Source organism: Drosophila sulfurigaster, chromosome 3 (genome assembly GCF_023558435.1).
Source record: "Drosophila sulfurigaster albostrigata strain 15112-1811.04 chromosome 3, ASM2355843v2, whole genome shotgun sequence".
Lineage (NCBI taxonomy): Eukaryota > Metazoa > Arthropoda > Insecta > Diptera > Drosophilidae > Drosophila > Drosophila sulfurigaster.
In genome coordinates, this window is record NC_084883.1 from 10,012,245 (window position 1) to 10,032,284 (window position 20,040).

At 38.1% G+C, this 20,040-nt stretch overlaps 1 protein-coding gene across 1 annotated transcript in view; it reads right to left on the bottom strand.

Annotated features, from left to right (window-relative positions):
• LOC133843038 (syndecan) overlaps positions 1-20,040 on the bottom strand; it is a 139,842-nt gene that overhangs the window by 13,706 nt on the left and 106,096 nt on the right. The window contains exon 3 of the mRNA XM_062276392.1: positions 14,939-15,055. Coding sequence (XP_062132376.1) covers positions 14,939-15,055 — 117 coding nt within the window. The remainder of the gene's footprint in view (positions 1-14,938; positions 15,056-20,040) is intronic.

Below are 20,040 nucleotides of genomic sequence, written 5' to 3' on the forward strand. Positions count from 1 at the left end.
TATAAAGTTAATATCACGCCAAAAGCAAAAAAAAAGGCAGCTAAAGCGTTTAAGGACTTCTTTGGCAGTTTCAAGAACATTGCGGCAACTTTTCGTGAATTTCAAATTTCATTTAAAGTTGCGCAAGTCAAGCGAACAAAATTAAGAAAAATACACGAGCAAACACAAGAACAAGGAAATTCTTTGCCTTAATGAAAATAATGAAAAAAGCAAAAGTAAAATTGCAACGAAAAATGAAAAAAAAAGAAAAGCGAGGCGAGGCGAAACAAAAGGCAGGCGCAGTGGAAAAAACTGGCAACAACCTTCAAGCAACATAATGAGCGTCAAATTGTGTCAGCGCAAAAGAGTATTAAAAAGTAGTACAATCTTTTATGCGCATGTTCATTTAACATTTCATCTTTAAGCTGCACAAATATACGCTCAATTTGTTGTTTATATGCTTAACAATAATTGCATCGCTTTAATCACATAACGATCGAAGCGTAGCGTAAAGAGCATTCAAGCAGTCGGCATTGACGTGACTTCCTTCTGCTTTGGCATTTCTTTGCTTTGGGCAAACAAGAGCAGCACACAACACAGCACAGAACACAGCACACAGCACAGAGGGCAAAGCAGAGCACTTGCCTTGTCGAGTTGCCCTTGCGTTTGCCTTTGCCCCCTTAAGGGGCAAGTTACTGACTGTGCTACATAATTAATGCATGCGAAATTCAATTTCGAGTGTGTTTTTTGCCCTTTTCCATCTCATAAATAGACACACACAAAAAGCAAACTACCTCCTACTCTGCTGTCTCACTCTCTCTCTCTTTCCGTCTCTTTCTCAATTGGCCGTGAAGCACGAGGCTGAAGCCTGCCCCAAACTTGGCCCATTGAAAGCTTTACAAATGTATTAAAACTAAGCACAGCGTCATTTCATTTGAACTGCCTTTGCGCTGTTGCTTTTTCTGTTTAAGTTTCTAAATTGCTGTTGTTCTTGTTGCTGTTGTTGTTGTCGTTGATGTTGTTGTTGCCGGTTGCCTGCCTCTCGTTATTTGGGCCATTTTGTAAACTTAACGCATGAAAATGTTGTGTCAAAGTTTTGCGTGGAAAGTTTTGGCTGCTGTCAGTTTTCGGTTGCAAGTTACGAGTTTCTTTCTAACGAGTAAATTGTCGCTTTGACAAGGATGCCTCTTGTTGCAACATTTCGCAGTTTGTTTTGTTTGTTTGTGCAACTCGTATGCTACACCAATAACAACTCTGCAACAACTGGTACATTTCAATTTTTTCTACGTATTTCACAATTCTGTTGTTGTTTTCTCTACCCTCCCCCTCCGCCTCTCATGTTTGGTTTAGTCCAAGTGGCCAGTTTGCTATTCTAGTTGTTGTTATTGTTGTTGCTGCTGCAGGAAATGCTTTTTGCAAAAACTTTTGTGCATTCTGTGGGGCTTTGCGAATGTGGTCAATGGTCGATCCAGCTGCCAACTTACACAAAGCATAGACAAGCTTGGCCACAAGCCCGTTCGAATTCTCTAGCCGCCAGCCGGCAGCTGCTGTTCAGTTCAGTTTGGATCTCTCTGTTGGATTCGGCATTTACTTTACTTTACTGCATTGCATTGCATTGGGCAGTTCAATTATAGCCAAGGCCAGTTGCCCATCAAATTCTAATTTATTTACATGCATTTGACCACAGCACAACGCAGCAGGAGCTTAGATGTTGCTCCAGCTGCAGCTGCAACGCATTTGCGGCAAGGATAACTGAGAGCTTATTTGCTCAACCAAATTGCGTTCTTCAACATACATACATACATACATATGTACATATCTCTGCCTTCGGTTGGGTTACAGTTCAGTTCAGTTGTTGGCCCAGTTTACAGTTTCTTTCGCTTGCCTTTTTTTTTTTGCTGTCCTTTTTTCTTCCTTCGTCTTTCTGCTCATATTCCCTAGCAATTGCCCATTTACATTTAGATTGAGGCGTAATGCAATCAAATGACCAGAAGCAATATCATATCGTACGTATGTATGTAAGAATGCTCGTTATATATAGATATATGCCATGTCTATAGATTTTTGGGTCGCCTCATTTGGCTTACATTAAATTTGCATTATGCTTAGACTTTCCCTTTGCCTACTTTCTTCTACTCTATTCTACCTCTAAATCCGAGGTAAATAATTGCTTTTTAAATGTGCGACAGTAAATTGAAAAAGTTTTCGGGCCAGTTGCGGTCGAGGAACTACACCTAAATATCAATTGCACATTACACAAGTTCGCTGGCTATAGAAAACTTTTACTTTTCGCGATAACAATATGCATTCTACAATTCAACAATTGTGTGGCGCGAAGTGTGGCAAGTGCTTGTGTTGTCGCGGCCTTGTTGGCAACTGCAATAGTTTTGTGTGGCACACTTTGGCAAGTTGTTGTTGCTGTAATACCCTGTGCTTCAACGATAAGAGTGTCATATATTATTATGGGGATGTAGAGGTCTGGCTTAGTTGTAATTTATTCAGCAGCAGACAAGCTAAAGTTTTAACTTTAAACTGGTCTGCAACTTTAAGCGATTTATCTTATTAAAGGAGTGTGAAGTAGTTTAAGCAGTTATTTTATAGTTTTGAAAAATATTGTACGACATTCACATTTCATTTATCACTTTTATTACTTGTTCTTACGTATCGATAATTTGAGTGAGCATCGATACATTAATTTACATGTTGCGGTAACCCGTTTAGTATTAAAATATCGATTTCGTTTTCGTACTTGTTTTTACCAGCGCAGTATTAAAATATCGATTCTGAAGTGAAATCGAACTATGCGATAATTTGACTGATGAAGAAAAGAAAGACAAGAAAAGCACAAAATATTCTTTCTCTTGGTATTAAAGAACAACTCATTTAGTAGACAGTGGCTGTAATCTGTGATTTCTTTAAGTAGTTTGCTGTAACATCTCCGGCATAATTATAGACAAATTATAGTGAATTTGTCAGTTAATTGCAAGAGTGCTAATACACTAATTGCATTAGGAATTTGCCTTTCGCTTTGCTGGGTATCTCGCCGTCAAATGCTAATTATATGTCTTCATTTTTGGGGCATGCTATGTTGTAAGAGCTGCTTCTCTAGGTAGCTGTCGCTGTCCTTGTTGCTGTAGTTATTGTTATTGCCATACAAGTAGTAGTTATTGTTGTTGTTGTCGGCATTGTGTTGTTGGCATAATTTGGCACTTAATTGGCAGTTTGTTGCCTCTGCCGTTGCTGTTGCTGCATTTGCATCGCTTCGCCTCCTGTTGCCAGACAAGGCATGAACATTTATCAAGCTCAGGGTTGCTGTCATCGTGCTGTCTCTGTGTATGCTAAGTGTAACTGTGTGTGTGTTTCTCTCAGCTCAGTTGTCAGCTTCCGTTTTGTTTCTGTGCAATGTTTTGCAGCGCGTCCTTGGACATTATATTTTTTTGGCATTGCACGTCAACCGGAAAAGGGAAATACGCAAATTTGCCCATTCGATGCGACGGATTCTTTTCCCGGACTTTTATCACGCGCCGACTTCGGCTTATTGCTGATGAGCTGTGTGGTCTGCCAACTTGATTTATTTCTTGCACGTTTTCTCTCTCTCTCTCTCTCTATATATATCTTTTTATTTAGTGGAATTCGAGTCTTGAGCAGGGCTGCGGCTTTAATCGCTTGCTTTAAGCTTTTAATGCGCTTTTCGTGTTGCCTCACGCAATTTCCAGCTAGCGTTTTTGACACAATTTTACTGCCCTGCCTCCCAAAACCATCTTAAACACACCCAAAAACGAAAAAAAAAATTGCCAACGCAGCATTGGTGTGGCATCGTCATGATCATCATCATCAGCGTTGTCATCATCATAACCATCGTCAGCATCATCATGAGCTGTTTTTACTGTTGCTACTCTCTCTCTCTCTCTCTTTCTCATCAGCGAACAGAAAATCAATAACCGCACCCAGGCGGCAGTCGTCTTGTTATTTTTTTTTCTACTCTGTTTGCTGCTTTGCTCATTGCCCCATTGCCCATTGCCCATTTAGGCTATCAGAGTCGCACCTCTTGTTCGCAGCACCTCTTGCCTCATTCCCTTTGCGCACAAAGTAACTGTCTGTTGGCTTTTTTTTATGCGAGAGCAAATTATGAACGCAAATTATGGATAAAAGCACTGAATCTCCATCTGAGCAAACAAACAAATCCCAAACTCCAACTCCAACTCGAATTTCCACTTTACATACACACACACACATACATACACAGCGCTGTTGGATATTTGAGGCCGCGCCTAAAAGTATGCCACGCTTCTGATTGCAGCCAGAATGGCATAAAATGCAATTTATGCGGCACATTTTTCCAAAGCTTTCAACTTCTTAACTTAACTGAGCACTAATTGCGGCGCAGCTGCTGCCAGCTTGCAACTAACAGCATAATTAATCCTCTTTAAGGGTTAATGCCCCAAAAAAGCAAACTGAGGATTATGCCCTTGGGTCATCTGCCATCAGCCATCAGCCAACAGGCTGCTGCTTTCTGCTTGTGGTTGTGGCTTGTGCTTGGGCTTGTGATTATCTTTTGCTGTTTGCCTTTCGTGTTGCTAATCAAAAATAATCAAAGCCATCAAAGTTTGCGGCCAAAGTTAATCGATAAAATGTAACAAAAGTGAGGTTAAGCACGGCTTAGCAAAAGCAATTTGCATTGAAGGTGTGGCCACAGCAGCAACAACAGCAGCAGCAGCAGCAACAGCAGCAGCACTTTCCACAAACTCTATGCACTTTTTGAACATTTTGCAGCTAATAAGACAACATTTTCATTACACATTCTGCCATCCACTAAACTTGCCAGCTTATGGGTGTGGCGTGTGTGTAAGTGTGTGAGTGTGACCAAGGATGCAAGACTCGTTTGCTAGCATTTACGCTATTCATGTTGCTGTGGCTGCTGCTGCAATTTAATTGCGACACCAGAGATACGCTTGTAGAAGAAAGAAAGTAAGAGAGCAAATGAGAAGCATGTGCAAAGAAGCAAAGCAGCAAAGCAGCTTTAGTTGCTTTTGCACTCATGGCACATCATTAAAACTGTAATGTGACAATTTTTGTAATGGGCGTGGCTCAGTCAATTGCAAAACGCTTAGAATTGTCTGGTTTTGTCTAAGTTGAGCTGCGAATAATTGCAACTAAAACCCAATTGCCATGAAACTTGACTTCAGTGTTTTATTTTAATCCGTTTAAGTCAGCAGATAAGCTGCACATATAAAATGCATGCATTAAATATTCGCAAGAATTTACCTATTTACTAAGTCTTGTCTTCAATACTACCAAAATAGAACTCATTAGTAGAGCAGATTGCATAAGCTGGTCATAGAATTGTATTGAAATATGCATAATTAAAATTCATATCGATGCACTCAAAATCCATACATATCATTTATTCAAGTAAATATTTTGACAGCGCATTGTTTCGACTGATGAATGTGAACCGCATTGTTGTGGCAGCTGTGTTTGTTTATACGAAATGTGTCTGTCTGTGTGTTTATCTGTGTGTGTGGCAACCAAAATAAATGGTCTTGTGTTCAACGCTAGTTGTTCTCTCTCTATGCTCTCTATACTCTGTGGTTGCATTCAAATGGCAGAGGAGCAGCACAGCAAAATGAAAGAAGTAGGTGTATGTGCACGCCTCGGCTTGTGGCGCCTCGAAATGCTGCATGCGGCATGCAATCAACGCTCGGTGCACGTATGAAACAAATGTAATTAACTTTCAAGCCATAGCAACATTTTGTGGCATGTTGCAGCTGGGCGAACTGTGCTGAATAATTCATGGCATTAAGACAAGTTGCTTGACCCAGCTGAAGCATCAAAGCAGCAGCAACAGCAACAGCATTTGACTTTAAGAAGCAAAATGGCAGCAGGTTCAACAAACTGCGTCACGTTGCGCCTAAAAGCATGCAACGTTCTCAAGTGTGCGGTTACAAGATGAGGCAATAGACGAAGACGACGACGTCGACGATGCTGGCTCTGATGCTGACAAACGACAAATGCCAGTTAAAAAGAGGAAAGAAATAAGTATTTCACTGAGCCAGAGCAATAGTCGTCAAGGGAAAGAAAAGTGTGTCCCACAGCAGAGTAGCAAAGTACAACTGCAAATGGATGCAGAGTACCGTTGGCACACGAGTGGCAGCAACCAGCAACCGAAGCGTTGACTAACGAGCGCCTGTCTAAACTCTATGCATGAGAAATGCCTAAGAACACGATATATACTATATATATGTAGACATATTGCGAGCCAAGATGCAAGACGAATACATATCCTATTCGAATTTATTACAAGTGAGCAGTAGAAATATTTACTGGCTAAATAAATTACAATCTAGTATATTAGCAAATAAATAATGTGTGTCAAGTAATCTGAATTGAATTGAATAATAAATTCTGGAATATATTTTAAATTATTTGCTTACAAGCAACCTTTATTAAAACTAATAAATGCAAGTCACGAAATTGGTCTCAGCAATTTACTTATTACATAAATTACATTCGATATATTTGTAATTCACTTAATGTTTGTCAAGACAGCTTCAAAAATATATTCCAGAATTTATTAGCAAATATTGTTGGTAAATAAATTCTGAAATATATATTTAATTATTTGCCTAACATAAAATGAATTCGAAAATGTAATACTCATACTTGTACTCATATTAAGATTTACTATACATGTTGGCTGATAATTCGGTATATTTTTGTACATTATAGTAGATTTCAATGTAGTGCAATTTCAATATATCCTTGGTATATTTTAGGAATATTTAAGAATATGGTATTTTGTACTCTATAGTATACTTGGAATGCTACCACAATATTAATATAAGCGTTGGTATATTTTAGTATTATGCGGTATATTTTTAGTATTATGGGTATATTTTAAGACTGTATATATTTTGTACTTTATACTACTTGTACAATATCGATACAGACATTAGTATAATTTAGTATTTTGTACTCTATAGTAGATTCTGAATGTATTACAATATCAAAACGTGGTATATTTTTGGTATATTTGAGAATATGGATTTAATGAAATTAGGTACTTGACTGTAGGTTTCCTTCTTGTTTTCGTTTGTTAAATGGCATTACAATCTTAAGTTAAATTTTGGCAAATCAATTCTGAAATATATTTTTAATTAGAAACTTAACTACAATCTTTGATACAATACATAAATGTAAGATAGCAAATTCCAAAATAATTTAATCGAGTTCCCTAATAACTTTTTGCCTAATTTAGATTCTTTGCAATATGATGATTAAAGCCAGACAGCATCTTCTACAGGGTGTGGCAAAAATGCTGCAACAAGAGCGCTGGCATTTGAAGTTTTAAATTGTTACCAGAGCCGCAGCAATAAGGCAGCTGCAACAGCAGCGTGGTAGCTGAAACTCAACTCAACTGAACTGCACTCAAGTGTTGGGCAAGTCGAAGTTGAAGGCGAAGTTGAAGTCATAGTCGAAAGCGAAGGCGAAGGCAAAGTCGAAGAAGATGTCGAAGTAGCTGTCAGTCAGTTCGTCCTTGCCTTGCTGGCATAATTGAAGTCCCAGCTGTAACCCTGTGTGTATCCCTTCCCACAGGAATTACCTGTTCGCCTCACTGACTAACTGCCTGCCTAGCTGACTGTTTGCCTAGCTGCCTTCAGCATTTGCAATTCAAAACGTTGTCGGCTTTGCGTTTGAAGTGCATCTGCAATTTGAGTTTTGGGGCTTTCAAGTGCCTGAGCACTGTGCACTGTGGCACAAAACGTAGCACTAATTGAAGTGGCAGTCGCTTCAATGCAGCCATTCAGCAAACGTAGCGTAAACATTGCCACGTTTGTTTTTAATTAAGCAGCCAATGAGTCTTGCTTTTGCTACACACACACACATACACACACATTTCGAAGCCAGGCTCCTCTAATCAAATTTGATGTTAATCGCAAAATTTAACAGCCACATCAAAGTAACACGCAGGCGGCATGACTGCAAATCAATTTTTCCAACGAGGCGGGGGAAACCCAAAATCAAATTATGGCTGCTTATGGTTGCCGTCTACGTGTCGGTCTGCGAATGAGTCTCGTGTTTAAATTTTGAAACAGCGAATGAGGGAATTTTACGGCACACTTTGCAGCAACAAATTGTCGTAAAGTTAAGCGAATTTATTGCCATAAATTATGCAGCAGAAAGACCCCCTTAAGGGACTCACAACAAGCCAAGACCAAGACTGAGTAACCAGGCCAAAACAATGCGCATAAAAAACAGAAACACAGCGAAGAGTAACAGCCAACTGAAAAAACACACAACGACATCGGTGACAACGGCGACAACGACGACAGGAACAACAGAGAACAGAACAACAAAGTTACTGTGACTCTGAAACAAAATGGCGGCGACACCAACAACAACAACTTTGACAATGACTTTTCGCTTGACTTCAAAAATGATATGGCCTTTGTTGTATGTAGTTGTTGTTGTGTCTTTAATTCAATCTACATGCTTGTCCCAACATCTTTTCTCTGACTGTAAGCGTAACGGGGCGTATGCGCAATAAGCCACACGACACACAGCACTGACTGCCAGCTCCCAGGACGAGTGCAGACAAAAAGCACACAAAAAAAAAATAAGCAAAGAGAAAACCGAAAAAATCCAGTTTTGCTAATGTTATCTCTCTATGCAGCCTCATTTGGATTAGTCCCTTCAGTATGTGTAGAGGAATTAGGATTGTGATATAATGCAGCAAACCATTTGTTTACAGCCACAGAGACTTGGTCACGCACACACACTGACATGCCAGCATGCCGAGCCGAGTGAGAGAGAGAGACTTTGAGTAATGAATGCAGGGCGGCAGGCAGCAGGCAGCAGGCAAACAGAAAGCAGCAAGCGAGCAGCTTTGTGTCAAGTCTAGATCAACATATAACTCGCTGTGGCATTGCAATAACAAAACAACGCAAAAAATTAGTGAACTTCGTCGAGTGTGCTCAACTAGCAGCTACCCTGTTAATGCCACTTACACTAATGTCACTTTTAATAGGGTAGTTCAGTGCCATCAATTCACAGCGAACATATGTTTCAGATGCCTGCCATAAACTCATTTCGTTTCTGTGCTGTTGAGCTGCTTTGCTTAGCATTACAATCACAATAAATTTCAATGTCTATCGAATGTAGAGCTTCTAAAGCGCCAACGCCAACGACACACACACACACCCACTGACTCATGTGTGTATTAGTGTGTGTGGCATGCATTATGTATTATGTGCGCTGTCACCAATAAATTCCCATGTAAGCAAGTGATATTGACAGGCTGAGTAGAAGAGCCAGCGACAGCGTTGAAAATTATATGCACGTACTTAAAAGCAGCAGCCAGCAGCCAGCTGCTGTAGCACGACAGGATTCACAACTCGCAGGACTCACACAACACACACATAGAATAAGCACAACAGCAGAGAAGCACATTCAGGAGAGCTCATTCACACCGTCAATACAAAACAGATGCCCGCTGTTTACATACACACGTTGGGTCAGCACACACAAACTTACCGAAGAGTGTCTCTAAATGTGTGTATGTCAGTGTGTGAGTGTGCGTGTCAGCGTTGCGCAACTTTACTATAAAGACTATATGTGACACTGAGAGGAACAAGTTAGCAAAACATATCAAGTAGTCACTTTTCTGTTTCAAATTTGACAGGTGAACTCCATATCAATCCAGTAACTAGCTACACAACAAATTATTAAGTCTTAACCAGATCGTTGTTAAGTAGGATTAAATTATTAAAGCTGTTTCAAAATGCATTCTATTTTGCTTTCAATTCTGCTATTTCAATAAACATCATAATATGTTGTTTATTTTGTGTTAATATCCATATTCTTTAGCATTGCAAAGTTCCCAAATTAAACAACTAAGAAAGCTACAGTCAGAGTTGCTCCAAAGTCTGGTATTTTTCTTAGAATATACCAAATTAATGTACCCCAAAAATATACCGAAGACTACACTTGGTATAGTACTACATTCAAAAATATTCCATAGAATAAGGTATTTTTTCCAAACAGATACCCAATTTATCTACCACAAAAATACGAAAATATACCGAATGCTATATTAAAAATATATCATAGAGTACGGTACTTTCATTAAATAAACAAAATTCGTGTACCACAAAAATACTAAAATATACCAATGGCTATAAAAGATTCAAAATATTCCATTCGACAGTTTTCCTTAAATATACCGCAAAAATAGTCACATATACCGAAGGCTATATTTAGTATATAGAATTTTGTCGTGAATTAGTATTTTTCAATTTCAAACCTAGTTCTATAAACGTGTTCAACTTCAACTCAATATTAATTAAATTATTTTATACCTAGTTTGTGACCTCGTTTTTCTCACAGTGTAACGAGCGAGCTTTAGTTGTGTGCGCTTTGCTAATGCGTCTTCAGTGTTGGCCATGTCAATCGATGTTAATTTATTGTCAATGCGCATTTACCAAATGTACGGAATGTGTGACACAAATACAAACTGAGAGGCACAGCTTCCTCTTCCTATTCCTCTGGCTGTGTGTGTGTATTTTTGTGTGTGTGTTTGAGTATAATTGTGTGTTATGCAAACAGTGGCTGCCTTTGCCGTAACACGTGTGCCATGTGCCAAGCGCACGTTATTAATCAACAACGGAACGAAAGAGGACAGAGTTGTGCATGCCACATGCAGCAGCAACAGCAACAGCAGCAGCAACCGCCTTTGTGCAACGTGCTAGCAACGTTGTTGCTGTGGCTACGAATTGCAATGCGGCTTATTACGACAACAGCAACAGCAACAGCAGCAACAACATGGACAATGGATGCCAGGATTTACAGCCAGAGGCGGAGCAGAGTCCAAGCCATGGACCAAGGCCTGTAACTGCTGCTGTTGCTGCCTGATTATGTTGCAGGTTGACTTTGGCACGCAACGACGCAGCAGCAAACGCAACTATGCAGATATTTGCATATTTGCTTAGCCTCCCAACAGGAACAGCAACAGCAGCCGCAGGAAAATCTCATTATCTTGTTGACACGCCTCAAAAAATGGCCAGCAAAAGCGTGTGACATTAAACTCACACCATAAGCGAAACATGTGTTAAATGCGGCACATACTCGAAGCAGTATTAAAGCAACAGCAGCATCTGCAACTAGGACAATCATAAATCATGCGACATATGCGTTGATTAACTCAGCTTCAGCCAAGCTCGTTGATTAATCTGTAACAACTACGACTAGAGAATGACACATTAGGCGCAACAAAAATTTATCATAATTTATAAACAGACGCCGCCGCCTACAGAGACAGCGGCAAAAGCCAAAGGACAAGCCGAAAGCATTTCGCTGTAAATCATTAATAAAACAGCGAAAGTTTGCAATGACACTAGACAAACGGAGGCCTAAGGCAGGCAGCAGCTACAATTGACAATTGCAGAATAAGTTATGCAACGAAATCATTAATCAAACAATTGTCAAGCAATTTGATAATTATTTTAATTTCGCCATGAGTCGAAGTTCATTAAGGGACAGCCTTAAGCAACTTATTTAACACAATTTTAAATTATGGTACTGGTCAAATTATAAGAGTTATTTTAAGTATTTAAACGCAGCATTTTAGTTTATTTTCTCACTTTTTGTTTCCTATACAAATTCATTGCTAATCAAAACAGGTCAGAAAACTACAGAGGCTTTGAGATACCTGCTACCCACTTTGAATAGAAGCAAACAATACGGTATTGCTCTTAAAATATACCAAATCAATATATACCGCAAGAATAATAAATTATACCAAAAGCTATACTTGGTATTCTAATGTAGTACTGCATTAGAAATATACCAAATCAATATACCACAAGAATAGTAAATTATTATTAAAGGTATTCTGGGTATATGTTATTAATATAGTACTACATTCATACATATAATATATACCATAGAGTAGCAAATATACTAGGTTGTCAGCCAAAGTCAGACACAATTTCAGTTTGCGTTTTTTTGGAATACAAAAGTTTTTCTTAAATAACTTCTACAATTTCTTTTTGATTGCAACAAAGTTTTCAGTAATCATAAATACTGTAGTTATTAATAGACGAACTATATAGTCGCGCCTGTTGACGCTGACCTAGTATATATACATGTATATACACATTATGGTATCGAAGATGCCTTCTTCTGCATTTCCTGCGGGCACAAAGTTATAATACCCTTCTACCCTATGGGTAGCGGTTATAAACAGTTTAAAATCAATGCCTAATCAGTCAGTGTGATAACGCTTCAATGGATGAGCTTAAACTCTGTTTACAACACGAGAACACGAGTTCTTAAAGCTGTCACAAGATGTTCTTAGAATCTTATGCACTACAAAGTTGCTAAGCAGCAAAGTTCACTCTGTTTTTTTCTGGATTATTCACGTCACTCTCTCAGAATTAATCTAAACACATTTTCAGTCAGTCCCACTCGGAGTTAAATTAATCCCAGAGGAAGATAATTTCTCAACATTCTGAGACGTTTCGTGGCACAATATTTTCATATTGCGAGGCATATTTTCAAAGTGAAAGCACCTAGACAGCTCTTCTCATTGTTGGGAGTTGCTACGAGTTTAATCAGCATCAAGAGAGAGAGCGAGAGCAACTCGCTGCAGTTGTTGAGGCTTGACATGTTGTTGTGGCTGTTGCTGTTGTTGGGCTGGGCTCAAAGAGCAACAGAGCGTATAATAAATTGCATTTGCTTGAACATAAGTTGGCAGAGATATAGAAGTGTAGCGCGATTTAGGTGAGCATAGCTCATAGAGAAAGAGACAGAGACAGAGCAAGAGCAAGAGAGTTGGCGTTTGTCAGTTGCATAAAAATGCCAACTCATACGAAGCAGGACATGCCAACTCAGCCAGGACATGCAGCGTCGCAACGGAAATGGCGCAGAAAGCAAAATGTCAGGGCAGACCGAGGGGAAATTAGAAAATGCCACAGTGCGAAACTGTGAAAAGAAGAGTAGCAGCAGCAGGAGGAGTGAGGAGTGAGGGAAACATTCATTCAGAAAGCTGGACTGACGACACACGCTTTGAATATATACATCGCTTTGGCCAGCTAAACAACAAAGTTGGCAACTGTTTTGCCTTCGCTTTTTGGGCCCAATCTCAGCACGGAGCAAATAGCTAAATATGCCACACACTTCAACTGCTTTTCGGGTGCTGAACTTCAGCTTGAGCTTCGGCTTCAGCTTCAGCTACAACTTCAGCTTTGGCTTATGCAAATTCATGCAAGGACTGAAAGGACATTCGTGTTGATTTAGTAACAGGGAAGCGGTGCACAAAAGCATGCAACGTGCCCCGCATCGCTGACAGATTGAATTACGCGGCATTCTTTGTATTTTATTTTTCGTTCCGTTTACTATTTTCTTATTTTTTTTTTTTTGCTTCCTTTTCTCTCTCTTTCCTGTTTGGTTTTTGTGAGTGCTCTTTTTGTAGCAACATTTTTATTTGTGTTTCTTTGAGTTAAGAGTTGAGTTGAGTGAGTAAATAAAAATGGCAAAAACAGCGGCGGCAAACGACGTCAGCAGCGACATTGGCAAAATGTTTAATTAAATTCGCGTAGGCAATAGAAAGGAAATCGGAAACCGAAAAAGAATTTAATTAAACTTTTTTCTCACGGGTTTTTCTTTTTTTTTTTTCTGCTCTTTATTTTTTGCACTGGCTGGGAATCCAAATGAGAGAGAAATACGGGCGAATGACAATGTCAGCGCAACGCATTTTAATTAGTTTTTTCCTCTTTTTATTTTACTTTTTTTTGAAGTGGTTGTGTGTAGATGAGTGCTTAGTGTGTGAGTGTGTGTGTTGAAAACAAATCAAAAAGTCTGCGCCAACAATTGATGCAGCCGCAATGTGTGTGCGAGTGTGTGTGTGTGTGTGAGTGTGTGGGGACGTGTTTTTCAATGTATGTCGAGGAGCAGCCGCTGTCAAAAAACTTTCAAACAAATGTCGCTCACATGCCAAACACACACACACACACAGTTACACCACACACTCAGCCACACGCACAACACAAGTGGCAAGTGGCAGCCTGTACTCCAACAATAACAACAAAAGGTGTGTATGTGTGTAAGTATGTGTTCTTTTCATTCTTTTTTTTTTGTAGCATTAACATTTCATGCGCATAAACAAATGAGTTTTCAACGCCAACTTTTGATTATATAAGCTGCCATTTCAGGCCAGAAACGAACAGATTCTTTTTTCCAGTTCAGTTTCGTTTCTTTACTCAACTTTTGGCAGGGGTATCACGAGTTCTTTGTAAACTTTGTTATGTGCCAATAGAGGCAGCAAAGGCGAACTCTGCATATTTTACGAGATTTGTGTGGATACGTGTTTGACATTGCCGACGACGACTGTTTAATGATAAGTTATGTGCCAGCTTTAGAGCCTAACCTAATCTATTTCCAGTTGCCACAAAGTTTATTTTTGCAGAGAAAACTGCCGCAGTTTTTTTTGCCACATTTAAACAGTTGTAAATTTTTGCGAACATAACCATAAAAAGGTGGCCTAAAGTGGGAATATGTTAACAAAAAACTGACCGCATACTTACATAACAATAAGTTTTTCATAGCTGTTTGCAAAATGGGATTTTAATATGCACACACACTCTATGAAATATGCAAATGCCATAAAACAAAAACCAGGAAACACAACTTAAATAAGCTTGCAGAGAAACATGCAAAAATTACAATGAACTAACAACCAACCAACCACTTTCTTTACTATCATTAGTTTTCGAGCAAACATTCTCATTGACTATTTTCTGTCGAAACTTTGTTTGCAGCTGAATCATCAGCGCAAAATCCATTCAATTTGGTTTGGTCAAGAGTTGATGCATGACTTTACTCGACTCGATTTAATTAATTTCGATGTGAATTTGAATTCGCATTCGCATTTGAATTGGGAGATGGGAATTTAGAAACTTACCCCGCCATGTCCGCCGGATCCGTCAGTGCCTTCATCATCGATATAAATTTCATCTCGATGCGCTGATGTTGATGAGAATGTCGATGAGGGCGCCGCTGCCGATGGTTTCACAGATTTCTGTAAATAAGATGAGAGAAAGAGAGCGTAAAAATAAGATGATAACAAAAAAAAAACAGCATTGCGTATCAACCACGACGAAAACTTTTTTAATTTCCACCAAATACAAAGTTTATTTGCTGTTCATTCTTGTACGTCTTCGCAATATGCAAATATTTTCATTACTTTAATTAAAGAAACGAAATGGAAATGCCAAATTTATTTCCAAGAGTTTTTCTTATAATTTTTTTTTGTCGTTTTTGCCACCATATCGTTTGTTATTTTTTTGTCCTCACCTGACCGCAAATAAATGGCATTCGACCGCATAAAACAATTAATTAAGAACAATGCAAATGCAACAATAACAACCGATATTGTGAAAACAAATGCATATTTAATTATGCAACTGGAAACGTCAATGCGCAATCGAACCGTAAAAAAAAAAACAAGTAAGAAAGGTACAGTCGAGTGTGCTCGACTGTGAGATATGTTAGAAATTTTGAATAGTAGAACAATGCGGTAGTATTCTTAAAATATTCCGAATTACTATACCACAAAAAATACTAAACTATCCCAAATTCTATGATTGGTAAATTGATACAGTACTACGCTCAAAATATACCATAGGGTACAAAATATACCATACAGTACAATATATACTATAGAGTGAAAAACATATCAAATAGTGCAATTGTCAGCCAAAGTAAAATACAAAGATATACCACAAAATTACTAAAATATAGCAAATCATGTAATTGGTATATTGATAAATTACCACATTCAATCTATACCATAGATTACATAGTATACCATAGAGTACAAAATATACCAGATTGTCAGCCAAAGCAACTAAGACACATAGAAAATATTGGCTTTTTTCCCCCATGTCTTTTTTAAAAAACTTCTACAATTTTTATCTGGTTAGGAGATGCTTTAATATACGTTTCTGTACCTTAAACTCGTTTCTGCGTCTAACCATTTTAAGGGGATCAAAGTATCCTGCGTTTGAGTTTGCTTCTGATGTTAATCGTGATTCGATTTCCCTTTCTTTTTTTAGTATCCTTTTGCTACCCACATTTGTGCAACTTTATGACAGCATTTTTACCCTATTTTTTTATAGGGTATATAAAAAAGCATTAACAGCTGTTGGCTGCATAATTAATATCGCCACACAGAAGGCACAGAGAGAGACCCGTGGCAACCTCATTAGGGTCACGGGTGGAGCGCAACGCAGTTTACGAGCCAAAAAGCGAATTCACCCGACATAAACCAATTTTTATAATCCCATTCTGGCAGCTTAAACATCCAGGCACGCTGCATTGAAGATTAGCTAAAGTCAAAGTTGTGCAGCTGGAAACCAACCAGGATAACCTCGACCAGAACTCTCTCTCTGACTTCCTGCCTGCACTCCTGACATTGTCATTCACTCTGCTTTTTTGCTCATAGGTGTGAATAACCGCGCACTTGTTGTAGATACAAAAAAAAAGAAGAGAAGAGGAGTGAAGAGAGGAAACCCCAGATAAACACTTCATCTTGCAGTTGCAGCTTTGCGGTTAGTTGAGTTGAGTTTGAGTTGCCAAGTTTTGCATTTGTGGCAGGTCCGTGACAGCTGAGGACAGATGGGAGACGAGACACGAAGCTGCATCTTTTGCATTAATACGAGGGGGCATCATGTTGCTTGGCGGCTTTTATAAACTTTATATATATATGTGTGTGTGTGTGTAGGCAAAAGTTGAATGCCTCACAAAATGCATTTACCGTGTCTTTGGCACCATAACGAACTGCAATCTGCATTTATAATAATATTATGCTAGGCATAATGCACACATACATTTATGGTCTGCTTCTGATCTTGCAGACTAAGTTGATTAATGGCATCGACTATATACGCCCTGGTACTCAAGTTGAATTATCTAAAGTACTCCATTAGACACACGATACTGACACTGAGACTGGCTGAAATGCTAGAACATCTCAGCAAGAAGTGCCAAATGAAATTCCAAACAAAATGAGTTACGTGAGAAGTGCAAACTGCAAATGCAACTGCGAAAAAATAAAGAGAAATTCTAGTCAGTCTGCTGTGTTGCTTAGATGGCGTTCGTTCTCCTAAAATAAAAGCTTTTATTATATTTATGCACAGAGAAAAAAAATCTAGATTGAAAACAACATAAATCATGAATTACGACTTTTTCGATTTAAAAAAAACAATCTTGAAATAACATTTTTGGGTTGAAAAACTTGATATTGATGATAAAATTTACATTTAAAAATTAAAAACAGCTTATTTTCAGATTAATATCTTGCTTCAAGAAAGTTCTGGATTGAAAAGAAAAGATTGCAATTCTTGATTTAAGAACTTGTCGATCTTAAAAAAAATTGTGTTCTTGGCTCTTTAAATGTTGAAATTTTCTTCCTTTAAAATTAGAATAAAATTTCTGGTGTTTTTGCTATTAGCTCAGTAAGTAGATCGTTGGTCTTGGATTCAAACTTTAGTGAGTTCGTATATAAAAGATAGAGTAAGTATTTATAATTGCATTGTAAATAAATAAGAAAAATTAGACAACATGCAATCTGTTTTTTTGTTGCTTTATTTTAAACAATCTTCATTCCATATTGTTTGATATTGTTTTAAGATTTTTCCATCTTGGTTATATTTTGAGGTTTTTCCATTGTTTAAAGGAGATTTTAATCTTGATTTATTAATTTTTATGTCGAATTTCGATCCAACTTTAAGAATAAATCTTCTTGGTTCAATTTTCACATCATAAAATCTTGATTCAAGATTGTATTCTTGATTTTAGCACGTTTTTTTCTTTCTGTATACGGAGAAAGAGTTAAGAATGTTTTCAAATTGTGGACAGATTATTAAATGAATATTTATTATTAAATGCACTCTTCCAGAGATTTGTTTGCGTCAAAAGTTGTGTGCATTGCGAAAAGTTTATGCACTGGCACGATGCACTCAGCAAGAGGAATTTATTTTGCAAGTATTGTCAAACATATTTTGCATGCGTCTTTCCACACACATTTATTTTTCTATATGAAGTTTAACTGGCAACAATTTGACACAACGGGATAAAGGGGAAGCATCAACATCAGTATTGGGTTGCAGAGTTGAACAACAACAACAATAAGAAGAACAACAACGACACCAATTTCGTGTGGCACTTTACGACAAATGGTAAAAATCAAAACAGTTTGTCTTTTTTACTTTCTTTTACGCAGCTGATAAAACGGGCCACGCCTCCCCGACGGGCGATAAATCAATATAAATATTGACAGTTTTACAGTTTATATGCGCTTGGGCGTGGCCGGGCGTGAATATATGTATATATAATACCATAATTCTTTATACCGAATGGGGAAGCTGCCAAACCAACAAATAATATTAATTTGCTTGCCAAGAGCTGTGAAAATATTTTTGCATTTTATTTGCCATTGACAAATATTTGTGACCATTTTTACGTTATTCAACCTCGTTTTTTTAAGCCCCACGCACAGATGCTCGCTGAATAGTATTTTTCTCAAATTGTTTTTTTGGTTTTAGCAAATTTACAAATTGTGTACGGTTTATGTTTTGCCAGGAATTCATTTCAAATTTATGATATGCTTTGATACGCAGCCAACTTAACAATGCATACTATTAACCAGCGTTGCCAGATGGTTATGAACACAAATTGCATCTTAATCGTTATGCAAGCTTAATAGTGAAATCATCTTATTGTGAATTGCAAAAAGTAAGAGCATTTAATTCGTTTACAATTTAGCAAATTTACAAATTAAATACGGTTTATATTTTGCCATGAATTTTTATATGAAATTTATGTTTTGCTAAAGCGCAGCCAACTTAATAATGCATACTAACAACCAGCTTTGCCAGATCATTACGAATACAAATTACAAGTGAACGCAAATCGATAATGAAATAATCATATTTTGAATTGCAAAGAGTAAATGCATTTCATTCATGTACAAATTGAATATAGTTTATGTTGTACCATGCTAAAGCGCAGACAACTTAACAATGCATACTATTAACTAGCGTTGCCAGATCGTTATGATTACAAATTACAAAGAGAAGCTCAATTGTGAAAGCAACGTATTGTAAATGCATTTAATTCATTTACATTTTAAATTAATGGATAGACATTTTAATACATTTTCATTGACAGCAATTTATATTTAAATATGAATTCACGCTTCAGTAAATGCTATTTAAATAACTCAAATGCCTGTGTTTAAATTCAATGAATTCGAAAAGCTGCCTTTGCTGATGCTGCCAGTCCTGCTGCTGCTGCTGCTCTTTTTAAACTGTCATTCGCAAGTCTATCAACGAGAATCATGTCAGCTGTCAGTTTGTAGAACTGAAAGCCAAAAGCAGCGTCGAGGCACAGCTCAAAGCACACAAACAGAGCAGAACAGTTCAGAAGGAGACACGCGTCATATAGACAGACAGGCTGGCACTCAATGAGCGCCACAAAGTAGGCAATGCAATTGACTCTGATGGCCAATGCAATTTGCGGAATACGTATACGCAGCGTGTACAGCACTCGCTACCAAAATTCAATAGATATTCTCGTTGAATGTATTCTTAGGCTCAGATTCAGTCAAGCATATGCCCACAAAGAAGAAAAAATAATGTACATAAATAATATATAAATATACGTCGACACTTCACAAACTCGTTATACATTTTCATTAGGCGTCCGTCTGTCGTCTGTCCAATTGTCTTGCGTCTTTCACTCATCGCAGCATCTGCCTAGCCATGCGTGCGTCTTGGCCATTAAGGTGTCAAGCAGTTTTGTGTGCCATGCGGTATGTGATGATTGTATGTGCGTGTGTATGTATGTGTGTGTGTGTGGGGCAACTGTTTTGGCCTTTGGGCTTCGACAAATAAAAGCAAATCAAAACTTATTATGCTAGGCACACACACACGCACACGTGGAGGCTGTGTGCTAAATCTGGGGTTGTACTTTATTGATGTGCGTGTGTGAGTGTGTGTGTGT